The sequence below is a fragment of the Garra rufa genome, chromosome 23 (assembly GCF_049309525.1).
Source record: "Garra rufa chromosome 23, GarRuf1.0, whole genome shotgun sequence".
NCBI lineage: Eukaryota > Metazoa > Chordata > Actinopteri > Cypriniformes > Cyprinidae > Garra > Garra rufa.
In genome coordinates this window covers 34854142-34871504 of record NC_133383.1, presented here as the reverse complement: position 1 = coordinate 34871504, position 17363 = coordinate 34854142, and the positions used below count along the sequence as shown (strand labels likewise).

At 35.4% G+C, this 17363-nt stretch overlaps 1 protein-coding gene across 1 annotated transcript in view; it reads left to right on the top strand.

Annotated features, from left to right (window-relative positions):
• Nucleotides 1-1398: 1398 nt before the first annotated feature.
• sppl3 (signal peptide peptidase 3) overlaps nt 1399-17363 on the top strand; it is a 49196-nt gene continuing 33231 nt past the window's right edge. Inside the window, exon 1 of the mRNA XM_073829580.1 lies at nt 1399-1826. Coding sequence (XP_073685681.1) covers nt 1804-1826 — 23 coding nt within the window. The 5' untranslated portion in view covers nt 1399-1803. The remainder of the gene's footprint in view (nt 1827-17363) is intronic.

The window sequence follows — 17363 nt, the reverse complement described above, 5'->3', positions numbered from 1 at the left end:
AAATCAGCATATTAGAGTGATTTCTGAAGGATCATGTGACACTGAAGACTGGAGTAACGATGCTGAAAATGTAGCTTTGATCACAGGAATAAATGACATTTTAAAATATATTCAGATAGAAAATGTTTATTTAAATAGTGAAAATATTTCAATTATTTTTTTGCTGTGCTTTGGATCAAATAAATGCAGGCTTGGTGAGCAGAAAAGACTTAGTGTTCAAAAACTTTTGACTGGTAATGCATTTTTTTTTTAAATAAATACAATATATATATGTAATTCACTCATAAAAACAAGTATATGTATATTAATATCCATTTTAAAATAAAACATATACATATATACATATATATATATATATATATGGCTAAATATATTTGGACAATCATAATAATTATACAAATAATTTATATAAACAACTTCCTGATCCTTGTTAAGTGGACTATGGCAGGGAGGTGGGTGCCTGTTTGTTTTGTTTGTTTTTCTCCTGTTTTTGTTAGTAGGGAGGGAAGACTTTGTTTTTTATTTATAATCTATTTTCTAGGTTAGTTTTGTTTTTGTATTTTTCCTTTGGCGTTTTCCCCTCCCGAAGTTTATGCTGTTCTTGCCCATTCTCATTTAATAAATTTATTTTCTTGCACATTAACAGTGTTTTGTTGTTTTGAAACTTTGGGGAGTGAGAGCTAGGACCCCAGGGATCTTTTAAAGTGGATCCCTGTTTACTTTTTTATGGTCAATTTATTTTTCTTTGAGTTGAGGTTTAATATTATTCGTAACAAATATTTATCCAAATATTTTGGAAGAATAGGATCATTTATATCATTTTTGCCCTCCAAATAAATTTGTAATAAAATGCGTGCATATATGTGTGTGAATAGGCTGTTCAATGGCGGTTTACATTGTGAAAACATGCCCCACTATTGGTGTCAACTTTTGTTCAGTGAACTGTATCTTTTATATCAAATCCAATAATGGTGTATATATTCAATAGTGTTACAGTAAAGACTGTTATATTACAAATACAAACTTACCTTGAGAAATGCTCACTGAAGTAAAAATTGTGACCACTGGCCCCAGTCTACTCTGGAAAAATAGCAATAAAACATTAGGCCCAGATGATGATGGATGGATCACACTTATAACACTAAATTTAATCTTTATATAGAGTGGCATTATTTACATTCACATTTACTAACATCATTTTCAGTTTCCTGGCCTTTTTCACACGAAACGCAGGCCTACTATATTATTTTCAGCCAAAGACAATTATGAGAAGCATGTCGAAGCTGCAATACTGCATGTCACCTAGTGGCAGAGCCTGTCCCTTCAATCTCATCTGTGTGGGCAACGGCGTGCACGCGCACTCCTCTGGCAGGGGCGACAGTCGCGCGCTCCCGTGCCTTCGCCATAGAAAACAAAGCTATCCGTGCGCTTCCATTACAGCTAGTAGGGCAAACCCAGCACACATCTCTCTCTCTGCATGCACACCCAAGATGGGTTTGCAGCTCATCTGAGGGCCTTTGAACGCGGGGCCTGTTGCGAGGACAGACAGTCAGCTGAAGTCAGCGAAACGTTTCGGTTTTTTCCCCGGACTGCTTTTGTTTCTTAGCCGCGGCTAGCAGCTCAGCCACAATCATTGTCGTTTCTGCTGCGAGCTGCCGAAGGAAAACACATCGCCATGTTGTTATCGGAGGGGGCTCATTGAAGAAGGCGAAACCGTGAGTGTGTGGAGGAGATAATCTCGTCGTTTGAGTCGAACCTGAGTCCTCAGCCGCTGCCTGCCTCCTGCCTGACTGACTGACTGACATGGCGGAGCAGAGCTACTCCTGGTGAGTGCCCGCAAATATAGCCATTCAGACACAAAACACCGACATTCAACGCGCTTTAACGCACATATAGCCGTTGTCAGCGTCTAAATCTCTGATTTACCTCAGTTTCGCCGTTAATACGGCAGCATTGCGCTCAGGTGAGGATTCGAGGCGTATTTTGGGTCTAATGTAGCCCATTAGCTCTCACAGACACGGGTTTGGTGTTTTAATCTCAACCGCAGTCAAACCAGCCACTCGTTTAATTAATTTTACCTCACAGATAATTTATTTACAACCCTTCTGCTATTAATAACGCGTATTTGCCGTCGTGTGTTTGTGTGTTTATGTGTAATACGCTTGATTCAGTAGTGACACAAAGGGAAATGCAGTGCGCTAACGTGCTAGCACTACCAGTGCAATCTGAAACATTATCAAATCATTATAATTTCATTGATTTTGTCATTATTTCGTCGTTTCTCGTCAGAATCAGTGTTGTAGTAGCTGGTAATCGTAGATTGGGTCGTGCTTGCCGTGCTTTAGCTCATTAGCTGCTCTAATCCAGTCTTTAAGGAAGAGAGCAGTGTATATGCAAGACACGGGCTGTGTTTCAAAAGCCTAGGGAGCTGACTACCTAAACAACCGGTTTTGGTTTCATATGAGGCCAGATATGATGCGGATGTGATGGTCCAAAATGCTTTCTAGGTAGGTAGCTTATTATGTTTTGAGACGCAGGCTGTGATGTGTAAACAAAATATTCAACTCATTGCAAACTGAGATTTCCTCATTTTAACTCTAGGGTGACATGAATGACCGCTTATGCCTCATTCTTTAACTCAGGCTTTCAGTTGATATAGTTGAAGGTAAATTAGAGCTAAAATGCTGGAATGTATGAAATGTTTTACACTACCAAGTTGATCAATTTTGGGCCTATATTGAGAGATTATCTAAAAACCGTAAATGTAGTATGATTTGTCTTGTGTATAGTACTTGTAATATTTAAAACATTAAATTCTGTATATCTAAATATTTTAAAGTACAATTAGATTGTTTAAACAGACATTATATTAAATCATGCTTTTACAATATTACAGTTATCATAAAATATAATAATTTGGATATATTTGTGTCTATGGACCACAAAACCAGTCATAAGGGTTAATGTTTTAAATTTAGATTTATAAATCATCTGAAAGCTGATAAACAAGCGTTCCATTAATGTATGGTTTGTTAATGTAGGACAATATTTGCAAAATCAACTATTTGAAAATCTGAGGGTGCAAAAACAAAAAAGTGAGAAAATCGCCTTTAAAGTTGTCCAAATTAAGTTCTTAGCAATGCTAGTTCTGATATATTTACAGTAGGAATGAATATCTTCATTGAACATGAGCTTTACTTAATGTCCTAATGATTTTTGGCATAAAATAAAAAAAAATATAAGATTATTTTCACCCATACAATGTATTTTTGGCTATTGCTACAAATATACCTGTGCTACTTAAGACTGGTTCTGTGGTCCAGGGTCACATTTATTACTATTTAACATGAAGGAAAAAAAATACACACACATTAATTAATTAATAGATTAAATTATATAATATGTGTTTATATAACATTATGTGTGACCCTGGACCACAAATCTAGTCTTAAGTAGCACAAGTGTATTTGTAGCAAAAGCTAAAAATACATTGTATGGGTCAAAATTATAGATTTTTCTTTTATGCCAAAAATCATCAGGATATTAAGTAAAGATCATGTTCCATGAAGATATTTTGTAAAAAAAAAAAAAATTTTACCCCAAATATATATTGAAAGTAAAATTGATTAGCAATATAAAGATAGCTAAGAACTTCATTTGGACAACTTTAAAGGCGATTTTCTCTTTTTATTATTATTATTATTTTTGTGCCCCATCAGATCCCAGATTTTCAAACAGTTGTATCTCGGCCAAATATTGTCCTATTCTTACAAACCATACATGACTGGAAAGCTTATTTATTCAGCAAAAAAAAAAAAAAAAAGACCATAATGACTGGTCCAGGATCACATATTATGCATTATGTACAATATATTTACAATAAAAGTTAATTAATAGTGTTTAGAAGTTCATTATGTTTATAAGGTAAGGTCTGGTATCTGTAACTGATAGAAGATAATTTTTTCATAACTTTCATCTGAATTTCACTCATCTAGCTATCCCAGGCCAAGTCATTAAAAAGGACTTTCCAGGAAGTTTGACTGGTGTGTAGGTGTTCATAACCATCTGCATCTCTAATGTCTCTGCTGGGCAGTATTGAATGACGTTTGTTTGCCTGAAGAATCGTGGTATTGTCAAGCTTAAGTAGTCAGCCAGGAAATCGCCATGAATTTGCCTGTAATTGTGTTTTTAGCAACTCTAGAATGAAGTAGCTCAAGTGATATGGCATGACTGTACACTTGACTATCAGTGATCTGTAGCACTTACTTATACCTGCTACTGTAATGAACCCAAATATGACACACAACACAACAAGCACTAATTATGCAGTGACCTCATGCCACATAGCTAGGATTCTCAGTATCAGAGCAGACAGAGTAATTTGCATTTAATTGTTGACCTCACGTGCCATATGTGAACAAGTAATTGTCTGACACTAATCTGTTTAAATGCCTAATCTGTTTTGTCCTTAATAGGCTATTGTCTGCATTCTGATGAAATGCCTATATAACTACAAATATTCAATTTACATTATCTTAGCATATGTAAATAGGCACATGACATGTCATTTGGTTGATCGTTACAGTGTGTTAGCCAATTTAATCCTGTTTTTCTGCATAACCAAACCATAGGTTCTTCAGCTTGGTATGTCTATAATCTGTAGGATAACAAATGTTCTTGATTTTTCAATTCACATATATCTAATCCTCCAAAAACACAGCTGTGACAATCCAGTTGACCATTGACTATAGTGGAGCTTGTCTGATGTCTATGGCATCTTAAGATGTGCTTATTTGGAAGAAAATTGCCTGTGCGATTCTGAATGATTAGATCTAGTGAGATGTGAAATGTGCAGTGCTTTTTGCACTTGCACTTTGGCTGGTTATAGAACTGGCTAAATGTTAACCAGGGTTATGATCATAGTGGGAAACAAACTTTTTTGCCCACCAACCACAGTGGCTTGTAAATGTATGTCGAGGCTGTTATGCTAGGACATTGAAACCACTTGAAAGTGTGAAAACTCTGTGCATGTGTTCTCTGTGTACACGTTGATGACTGTTTTTATCTGACTTGAAGATATAATTATGTTGCTTCAAGTGTGCATTTTTGCTTCTGTGCATCAGGTTGCTTATACAATGTCAATCTGAAATGTTTGACAGGTCACCCACCAATGTGGCTGGCAGAGTAAATTTAACCACCATGGCACTGCACAGCAAATATCAGCAATTTTTGGAAAATGGAACTGTTGTAAAAGACTAAGACGTAATGTCATGTATCCATTTTTTTTTTTTTTTTTTCTTTTTTTGTACTTGGCGAAAAACAAATAGTGTTATGAAAAGTTTGGTGTAAAAAGTACTGATAGTTTGGATTGGGCTTTGACACAAATTTCACAATTTGATTCAGTTCTAATTAGGGATGCACCGGTTGACCGGCCATAAATCGAATGGTTTTCGTTTTTATCCCGGCCGGTTTTTTTCCGGAAGTGTGTACGCGGGCCGCGGCATTCGATTCATTCAGAAACATGTCACTTGTGTGGCGGTTTTTCGAAATCTGTGAGCAGGACGTGAAGATTGCAATCTGCAATGTCTGCAAAGGACAGCCGCTTTTCTGTGCTCGCTGAAGTTGCGCAAGCGTACCTGTCCTCGCCCTGCACAAGCGCAGACAGCGAAGTGAGCGAACGTTTGTTCAGCTCAGCTTCTCACGTGACAGATGAAAAAAGAAACAGACTCACTTGTGACAAAGCTGAGATGCTTATTTTCGTAAAAAGCATTACTTTACTTTTGAAAAGCCAAAAATAAAAGTCTGTTCTGTTAAGAATGATTATTATTATTTTACATTAAAATGCCTGTTGGCTTGCTGTTTTACTTTACTAAAAGCATGTTTTACTTATTAAACTGTATTTACTTTCATATTTTTTATTTTTTATTTAATTTCAGATGTCAGATGCTATTGATTCAATAGCCAAAGCCAGATTGGCCTGTTAAATACTAAATAAACATGTTGTTTATGTTGTTTACTTGCATAACTTCTTGTTTTTGAAAAAATCGGAAATCGGTATCGGAATCGGCCAGCTTGCTTGTAAAAAATCGGTATCGGAATCGGCCATGAAAAATCATGATCGGTGCATCCCTAGTTCTAATCTCAATTCAGTTTGATTTGATGTAATTTGGAGATATATACAGTCAAGCCCGAAAACAAAACAGTAATGTTTTTGTCTGCTAAACATTTCTTCAGTGTTTTGGGTCGTTGTCATGCTGAAATGTCCACTGGTGCCCAAGGCCAAGTTTCTCTGCAGACTGCCTGATGTTGTTGTTGAGAATTTTGATGTATTGCTCCTTTTTCATGGTGCTGTTTACTGTGATCAGGTTCCCTGGTCCACCGGCTGAAAAACACCCCCAAAACATTAGGTTCCCACCACCATGTTTGACAGTGGGGATGGTGTTCTTAGGGTTGAAGGCTTCTCCTATTTTACGCCAAATGAAGGCTACATCATTTCAATATTTGTTTCATCTGACCATAAAACAGAAAACCAGAAGTCTTCTTCTTTGTCCAGATGAGCATTTGCAATCATCAGGATGGCCTTGGTTGTGATCCTTGGATTCTTTTAACCTCTCTCACTATCCTCCTGGCCAGAACAGGTGTCACTTTTGGCTTCCGACCACGTCCTCTGACATTTTTCACAGTGCGGACCGTCTTGTATTTTTAAATAATACTTTGCACTGTAGCCACTGGAAGAAACTGAAGAAAAATCGGCAGATTCCGATCACTAGCCGATCAGTCGGTGCATCTCTAGTATATATACAGTATATGTTAGTTTTTCTCAATAAAAACAATTCTCAGCAAGTCTCAATCCTGTCATTTGCTGCATTACTGTAACATTAAAGGGTAAAATTACCAACTGATTCGTATAAATTGCACATAATTGCACAAAGTTACACTAATCATTTTTAATTATAGTGTTTACACTTCAGTTTGTTTTTCTGAAATATAAATAATTAAACAGTGGCTGGTCTAGCTTGTTTGAAGGATTTATTCAGACATGGCAAATATTGAAGAACAGGATAAGTAAAAATATAATGCATACACTAGTCAAAAGTGTTTGAACAGTAAGATTTTAATGTTTTTTTTTTTTTCTCTTCTTAAGTCTTTTCTGCTCACCAAGCCTGTATTTATTTGATCCAAAGTACAGCAAAACAGTAACATTTTGGCTATTTAAAATAACGGTTTTCTATTTGAATATTTTAAAATAAAAAAGCAGCATTTTTAGCATTATTGCTCCGGTTTTCAGTGTCACATGATCCTTCAGAAAGTACTATTCTTATTTGCTGCTCAAAAAAACATTTATAATTATTATATTGAAAACAGCTGAGTGACATTTTTGCAGGTTTCTTTGATGAATAGAAAGTTCAGAACAACAAATATAAATCTTTTGTAACATTTAAAAATGTCTTTTTTGATCAATTTAAAGCATCTTTGCTAAATAAAAGTATTAATTTCTATAATTGATACTGACTCCAAGCTTTTAGATGGTACAGTTTATAATGTTACAAAAGCTTTTTATTTCAGATAAATCTTTGATCTTTGGATCTTTCTATTCATCAAAGAATCCTGAGAAAAATGTACTCAACTGTTTTAAATATCAATAGCAATAATAATAAAATGGTTTTTTTTTTAACAGCAAGTCAGCATATTAGAATGATTTCTATAGGATCATGTGACACTGAAGACTGGGGTAATGATGTTAAAAATTCAGCTTTGAAATCACAGTAATGAATTACATTTTAAATATATTCAAATAAAAAACAGCTGTTTTAAATATTTCAAAATTGTACTGCTTTTGCTGTATTTTGGATCAAATAAATGGCGGCTTGGTGAGCAAAAGAGACTTCTTTAAAAACATTAAAATCCTCCTGTTCAAAAATATCAAGATATGGTCATTGAATGGGATTTCTTTGTTACATCTAACATTACATGACTTTTGTTTTAACTGTTTTGACGTCTGTCTGTGGTTGAGACACTTATTGAGCAATTATATGTGACATGCTTTCTGGCACGACAACAAGCTTCAAACCTGTACTTGTGTTGAATTTCGTAATAAAATTGACAGCTGAGCTGAGACTTTCTTTCATATTTAAAGTAACAAAGCTTATTGCAGTCATTATATGAGAGGTGGACTACAAATAATGTTTAGTGCAGTTTTGTTGACCAGAAAAAGACATAGACTTAAAGATTGATTCTTGATTTTAAGAATCAGTATCAGTTCGTCAAAATAAGAATCGATTACAAATAAGATTCAATATTTTCAACTCAGCCCTATTGATAGTCGTCTTCAAGAAGCCAGAATACATTTTTAGCAGTTGTGATTGTAAGTGCATTAACATGTTAGCTTTTCTATGCTTATGCACTTTGCTAATTTTAGCTCAGATAGCTTGCATAATGTGACATTGTCACATTGCATGTGCCACTTGATTTGCTTAATGTGGCTGAAAAGGTATAAACTGTTGCTTGATTTTGAGAAAGTGTAAAAAGTTGATGCTAGGAGTGTAATGGTGCATGTGTGACCCTGAAACTTTTTGGGTGTGATTGTTGTATCATGATTATTTTCCTCAATAGAATCATAACGAGAGAATAGAATAGAATAGAATTCCCACTCGGAGCATTTATCCACTCGGCTCCAAGTTCGAACGGCTGCGCAGCACAAACTTAGTAGAGCAGATGCGTTTATTCGTGGATGAGTATTGGTCACGTGAACTCTAAACAACGCTGTGTGATTCAGTATGAAGTGCTTGAATTCAGTGTAGAACACAAATGACTCGAACTAGTTAAAAGCTAGATGAAACCGCACTGACGAACAGGAGAAACACTGTGTGCAGTCAGATGGCTTTTCAATCTACAAATTGCCATCATTTACCATGGATTTACTTTAGTAACACTAGCTGCACCATGGTAATGTAGCAGAAATTTGAGATATACATACAGAATTTTATTATATTACTAATGTAGACGGGTGTTAAATGTGTAATGGAATATAATTGCAGTATTTTGTATTTGGGCCATAGCGTTTTTTCTGTTTTTCATATAAATACCTAGAAACCATATAATTACATTATTACCTTGGTATTGAGGGGCTATATGTGTGGTTGGTTTTAACTCTGGTTATAATGATCTAAATGTATGCCACTATAAAAGGCCAATGGATACTTTTAATAAAACTGAAACCGTCAGAATAATTAAAAGGATAAATCAACCAAAAATGAAAATTTGATGTTTATCTGCTTACCCCTAGGGCATCCAAGATGTAGGTTTCTTCAGTAAAACACAAACAAAGATTTTTAACTCAAACCGTTGCAGTCTGTCAGTCATATAATAGCAGTTAATGGGACCCACGTATTTGAGAGTCAAAAAAACATACACAAACAAAACCAAATTAAACTCTGCAGCTCGTGACCATACATTGAGGTCTTAACACATGAAACAATCGGTCTGTGCAAGAAACTGAACTGTATTAATATCATTTTTTACCTCTGATCCTTCAATGTTCAACTGTCCTGAGCACGTTCACAACAGCCGGCGCTTGACGAAGAGCAAGCAACCATAAATTCAGTCGATCAGGCTCAATTTTGGAAGTCGGTGAAAAGTCAACACTCCTGGATGATTTCGCACAAGCAAACGTAATCTTTTAGTTTTTAATCGGTTGCAACAATTAGGATAAGCAGAAGTAAATACCATTTCGAATAGCCGTCGTACCCACAATCTGTGTAAACAATGAGCAACGTATACGTGCAACAGATTGTTTCCGCGTGTGTCTAGGCACTCAGGACAGTTAGACATTGCGGTGGATCAGAGGTAAAAAAATAAAATTATATAAGTACTGTTCAGTTTCTTGTAGAGACCAATTGTTTTGTGTGTTAAGAACTCGTATTGTCTCGAGCCGCAGGGTTTAATTTGGGTTTGTCTGTTTTTTTTTTTTCTTTTTGACTCTCATTATTGACTGCCATTATATGATTGACAGACTGCAAAAAAATCAAGAATCTTGGATGCCCAAGATAAACATCAAATTTTCATTTTTGGGTGAACTATCACTTTAAATTTCACTGTTTGAAAATGAGGTTGTTACCATTTTTACAGATGTTACTGTTTTTCATAATGAACATAAATTTTCATCTCCATCTTAACTCAAGCTACTACTACTGTCAACGCAAGCTACTGGCAAATGTGCATTTCTTAAAGACAAAAAATTAAATATTAACATTGCAGACTGTAGTCAAGCAACACAAACCTGTTTCATGATTTGTAGTCTCAGCCTCAGACGTCACGCCCACGGAACGTTGGCTAAACGTCTGATGCATATGGTACACTTAACTGGAAACACTTCAGGAATGTCGAAGTCGTCATCTGATTAGTTGAATTTGACCGGATTTCCGGAACACGCGAGTGTCGCGTTTATTTTCGGTCCGCCGGGAAACAAAGCGCAGACTGGTTTACTCGGCGTTTTGCTAAAAGGTGCTTCTGCAGACGCCGTTGTTGTTAAACGCATTTGGAACGTTCGCGAACAAATTACTGACTTACTGCTTGTTCTCCCTCTTCTTTGTTGACTTTCAATGCTGGTTATTTCAATGACTGACTTGTTGCATGCCAGTCTGTTGTTGTGGGGACATTTCTACGCCCCGAAACGTGACGCTGAACGAAACGAACTGTGATTGGTTGTTTGACATGTCGGTCAAACGGCCTTATAGGCGGGCCTTGGCCAATTGAAGCTGCCATGAATTCCAGACCTTAAGACGTCAGTCTGAAGGGCTGGCTACGCGAGACTACATGATTTGTAACAATATCACTTATTAGAACTTGTAAAAACTAAGAAATTAATTTTTCTTTTAAGATATTTATATTAAGGAAAAATGACTGGAAAAGTAAAGAATTCAAAAATGTGAAGTGTTTGTCAGTGGTCTGATTTCTACAGCATTCACTTAGGAGCAAAAATCTGCTTTTAAACCTAAGAAATAAAGATTTTAAAATGTATCATGATCATTTTTGAAATCAACTGATATGAATAATTTTATTGTGATGATTTTTTTTTTTGCCAATATCATCCATCCCTGTGAATATATAAAAATATTAGCATGTTGTTCAGTATAGTTCAGTTATGTAAACAACCAAAGTACCAGTACTTTTAACACCACTAATTTCCATTCTGCATTGTGGCAGTAAGCAAGTATCCATTTAACTTGACAGACTATGCTGAAGGACCTTCAACTCGTGCATGTGTGTCAAATAGACAGAGCGCAGTAGTTCTGACTAAGAGATATATTTTGCATCCGAAAGTGGAAGCGCTTTAAATTCTCTTCCTGTATTTACAACAACACCAGTTTTGCAGTACAAAGTGTGTGAGCCATTTTTTTTATGTTCAGTCGTGGCCAAAAGTTTTGAGAATTACATAAATATCGGAAATTGGAAAAGTTGCTGCTTAAGTTTTTATAATAGCAATTTGCATATACTCCAGAATGTTATGAAGAGTGATCAGATGAATTGCATAGTCTTTCTTTGCCATGAAAATTACCTTAATCCCGAATAAAAACTTTCCACTGCATTGCTAAGAAGGCTTCAGGGCGTCCAAGAAAGTCCAGCAAACACCAGGATCGTCTCCTAAAGAGGATTCAGCTGCGGGATCAGAGTGCCACCAGTGCAGAGCTTGCTCAGGACTGGCAGCAGGCAGGTGTGAGTGCATCTGGACGCACAGTGAGGCCAAGACTTTTGGAAGATGGCCTGGTGTCAAGAAGGGCAGCAAAGAAGCCACTACTCTGCAAAAAAAAAACATCAGGGACAGATTGATCTTCTGCAAAAAGTATAGTGAATGGACTGCTGAGGACTGGGGCAAAGTCATATTCTCAGATGAAGCCTCTTTCCGATTGTTTGGGGCATCTGGAAAAAGGCTTGTCCGGAGAAGAAAAGGTGAGTGCTACCATCAGTCCTGTGTCATGCCAACAGTAAAGCATCCTGAGACCATTCATGTGTGGGGTTGCTTCTCATCCAAGGGAGTGGGCTCACTCACAATTTTGCCCAAAAACACAGCCATGAATAAAGAATGGTACCAAAACACCCTCCAACAGCAACTTCTTCCAACAATCCAACAACAGTTTGGTGAAGAACAATGCATTTTCCAGCATGATGGAGCACCGTGCCATAAGGCAAAAGTAATAACTAAGTGGCTCGGGGAACAAAACGTTGAAATTTTGGGTCCATGGCCTGGAAACTCCCCAGATCTTAATCCCATTGAGAACTTGTGGTCAATCCTCAAGAGGCGGGTGGACAAACAAAAACCCACTAATTCTGACAAACTCCAAGAAGTGATTATGAAAGAATGGGTTGCTATCAGTCAAGATTTGGCCCAGAAGTTGATTGAGAGCATGCCCAGTCGAATTGCAGAGGTCCTGAAAAAGAAGGGCCAACACTGCAAATACTGACTCTTTGCATAAATGTCATGTAATTGTCGATAAAAGCCTTTGAAACGTATGAAGTGCTTGTAATTATATTTCAGTACATCACAGAAACAACTGAAACAAAGATCTAAAAGCAGTTGAGCAGCAAACTTTGTGAAAACTAATATTTGTGTCATTCTCAAAACTTTTGGCCACGACTTTAGATGGAGGCAAATCAGAAATCCACTAATTATTATTCAAAAAATAATAATTTAGGTTTCAACCTGCTGTATCAAAATCTGTTCTGACTTCAAAACAAAGTACATATCAAACTGCTGTTTTAAAGTTGATGCTTACTTTCTTAATACATGTTCTTGGTCTTATTGTGTACAATTTACCAGTGTAGTTATTTCAAAGAATGAAATTGTCTTCATAATATTTTATTAAAACGTAATAACTGAAACTGCTTCCCTTTTCAGCAGTCGTTATGTAGGCCTTGCAGGTTATTTTTATGAATTCTCACTACTGCTTGGAGAGTTTGTTCTAATGCTTTTGAAAGAAGTCTCTTATGCTGTGTATTTGACTGTAAAATTGGTAATATTGTGACATTTAATTACAATTTTTAACCTTTTCTATTTAAATACTACTTATAATTTTAAATTATCCTTTTTTTTTCAGGATTCTTTGAGTAGAAGTTCTAAAACTGTTTGTTTGAAATGGAAATCTTTATAGATGTCTTTACTTGTTTAAAAAGGAAAAATTAAAGCAGTTAAAAGTATTAGTTAAAGCATTAATTAAAATAATAGTCTTACTAACCCCAAACGTTTAAACAGTAGTGTATATTTTGGTTTGCCGATGCACAATGCCTGTTTATGTAGTAAGGTAATGGCAATCATAGCAAATAATTATAGATTTGCAAAACATGCGTTAGCAGTGGGATGTGTTGAGATGCCCTTGATGGTTAACTTGACATTCAGTCTGCATGTTTGTCAGAAAGCATTCTCAAAAGTGTGCTGGCAATATGTGACCCTGGACAAAACCAGTCGTAAGGGTCAATTTTTTGAATGTGAGATGTATCTGGAAGCTGAACAAATAAGCTTTCTGTTGATGTATGGTTTGTTAGGATAGGAAAATATGTGGCTGAGATGCAACTATTTGAAAATCTGGAATCTGAGGGTGCAAAAAAAAAATCAAAGAGAAAATTGCCTTTAAAGTTGTCCAAATGAAGTTCTTAGCAATGCATATTACTAATCAAAAATAAAGTTTTGATACATTTACGATAGAAAATTTACAATATATTTTCTTGGAACATGATCTTTGCTTAATATCCTAATGATTTTTGGCGTAAAAGAAAAATCAATAATTTATCACATATTTGATATTGCCAATATTTTCAAGCTCTGGCTCCATTCTAGTATAAAACACCTACTTTACACCATCAGCTTTATTCCCAATGGATAAAATCTCACTTTTTATAATTGTACTGAATATCTTTTCTCACTCATAAATACATTTATAGAAGTAAAACTGTTTGTGAAATAGAAGCACTGTGAATCTGTTTGTTTTGGCCTGAGGTAGAGAGCATGTATTCGGTATAAAGATCATTTTCAGCTATTTAGTAATATGACAGTAGCCTTATTTAATGCAGTGTGAAAGTTCAGAAAGAAGCAGTGTTAAACTTTCTTCAAATGTTTATCTGACAAACTGACAAAGTCATAAGGTGACTTTAACTAGCGGTAGACTAATAGTGAAAGATATGGACTGACAGCTGAGCGGTTAAAGCCTCAAGCAAAGCACTTAACCTTAAATGACTGCAGTTGCTCTTTGTGTACTGTAAACCACATACAGAAAGCCACTCAAAAGTGACAAGTAATAAGGAGCTTAACTGAATTTAAAAGCATTATGCAGGTTTATGATTAAGGAAATGGTTATAAACTGTCATTTCAGGTCTTACTAAGCCGTATCTTATTGAGATGTCCATTTCAAATAACGCATATTGTTGTTAAATTGAATTGTTCACTGAGATGTCAGGTTTTATATACTTATTACAGCAAACGGCCGTGTTATAAATGATCATGTGGCATTGCATTTGGCCAACACTCAGCTGTTGTCCATTTAAATAGGATTTTGCTATTCAGGAAGTACCATACCACTGAATCACATTTAAGGGCAGGCGAAATCAATGTGAAAACCTATATACAGTGCTGTGTGCAGTGCCAAGTACACAGATTTTGTTGTGTAGAATGCCAGAGCGGTTTTTACCACCACACTTTTGTTATGGCCTATTGGATTATTGGTCCTACTGGCAGTTTTGCTGACAGTTTTGTCAGCACGAATGACACCATTTTCATGAATTTGCTAAAAGCGCCTCGAGGGAAACTTTGTCTTGATGGGTGTGCTAGGCTTTAGTGCCATTTGTAAGCAAACTAATACATATCGTATTCAAATCAGTGTAAATCTTGAGGTATTCGTGTTCAGATGTGGCTGTGAAAGATAAGTGAGGTAGTGTGATCTAGAGGGGGAAGTGCCTGCTCTTGAAAGCTGTGGCATGGTGCCACTTCTGCCAATCTACAGCCAATAGGCTGTTAATTCACTCAGACATACATGCACTAAGTGAGCAATCGGACTCGGAGCTGAATGAATTGGCCTCTGATGTTGATTATGCAAGAAATGGCTTTTGAAGGAAATAGACTTTAATTGTAGTGGCAAATGCCTTTGTCTCTGCTTTTTTGAAGTATGCCACGTGATTTCTTGCCTAAGTAGTGTTCTTCATTGTACAGTACAGTCAAGGACTGCATATAATATTTCAGGAAAAGATGATTATTAAGTTGAGTATCAACTGAGATTGTCTCCATTTTAATTCCACTTTTAATTAAGCATTGATTTAAAAACTATGATGTACTGTAAAGAGAAGCTCAAAAAGCCACATGAATAAATGGCACATGAAATAAAACTGTGTGCGTGAAAAAGTCCCACTAGAGTTAGTGGATTTTCTGCATTAATAGGTCTTTTAAATGTCTGCTCATCTAGTTACAAGTAGGGCTGTCATGATTCCTTGATTCAATTTGAGTACTTGGTTTGAAAAAAAAAAAATCCGGTAACACTTTAGAATAGGTAACACCTATTAACTATTAACTACGACTTTTCCCTCAATAAATTCCTAATTTGCTGCTTATTAATAGTTAGTAAAGTAGTTGTTAGGTTTAGGTATTGGGTAAGATTAGGGATGTAGAATAAGGTCATGTAGAGTAAGGCATTAATATGTGCTTAATTAGTACTAATAAATGGCCAATATTCTAGTAATATGCATGCTAATAAGTCGTAGTTAATAGTTAATAGGTGTCACCTATTCTGAAGTGTTACCAAAAATCCTTTATTGCATTTTCCCCATGTTGAGTAACTATCAAAATACGAAAACCCATGAAAAGCATTATTAGACTGTTTTTCTAAGGCTGTATGATATATTAAACCAATTTATAAATCAACATAAAGCACTATTCTATTGTTAATTCACAAATGCTACGATTCCGTTAAATAAACATATGCAGTGCAGGTTTACTATATGCACTTTTAATTATTTACATGCATTTAGGTTACAAATGTGCATCTCAGAGTGGCTCCATTCACAGTAAATGCTGCTCCACACAAACGGTTTATGTGTGTAGCATCTTAAACTTCACCTCTGCATGTTGCTGTGAGTTTGGGTTTATTATTACATTCATCTGGAATGCAATGTGTGCCATTTCATCTGATTTATAAGATAAATCATATAGAAACCCACACCAACACAGATGAATACATCGGTATGTTTCTAAATATGCTGGGTTTACATGTTTTAAAGTCCACATATTCAAGAAATGACAGTGGCTGTATCATTACTGTCATAAAGGAATGGCCAAATATTAAAGATTAAGTGGACATTTGACTTAAATGTTGGTTATTCAATATTAAACAAGGATTAGATTGTGCAGTAGAGTGTAAAAACAATCGTCAGGCCGTTGACGCCCTCTGCAAGTCATTTGTTATAATGCGTAATGTGCGCTAGCTCTATTGTAAATAATCTACCATATAACTACTTGCTTTTGATACTTTATTTAAACTAACTATTATTGCCTCATTGCGATTGTGTATTTTAAATAATTTTAAAGGCTATTATTCACTTAGGTTTGTTTTTATTACAAAACTAATTATAATTGTCCTATAACTCAATTAATCGTCAGAATAATCAACCGATTACTGAATTACCAAAAGAAAACAAATTCACAGAAACAATTAAAAAAAAATTGTGCCATTATTGAACACATCAAATAAACGAACATTAAACATTAGTAAACAATACTAATTATAATTGTCTGATTACTCGATTAATCGTCAGAATAATCAACTGATTACTCAGTAACCAAAATAAAACAAATTGTTTCAATGCATAATTTACATTAATCTAACATATGATTATTTGCTTTTGATACTTTATTTAAACGAATTAATATTGCCTCGTTGCTATTATATGTATTTAAAGTAATTTTAAAGGCTATTATTCACTTAGGTCTATTTTTTCTACAAAAATGCCAATTATAATTATCCAAGTACTCAATTAATCATCAGAATAATAAAACCGATTACTCAGTTAAAACATATAGTTTCACATAAACTATTCTAATCTTTTGTGCCATTATTGAACACATCCATTAAGCGTGGAAAAAGTGAACCTTAACCTTGTTGTTACCTGGATGATCAAGTGTTGTTGTTGTTGTTGTTGTTTTTTTTGTTTTTTGTGATGGTTGTTTGAGTCATTTGTTAGTCCTGAGCAGTTAAACTGCTTATTTTTCTTCATAAAAAGCCTCCAGGTCCTGCACATTTTTTGGTTTTCCAGCTTTGTCTGCATATGAACCCTTTACAACAATGACTGTATGATTTTAAGATCCATCTTTTCACACTGAGGACAAC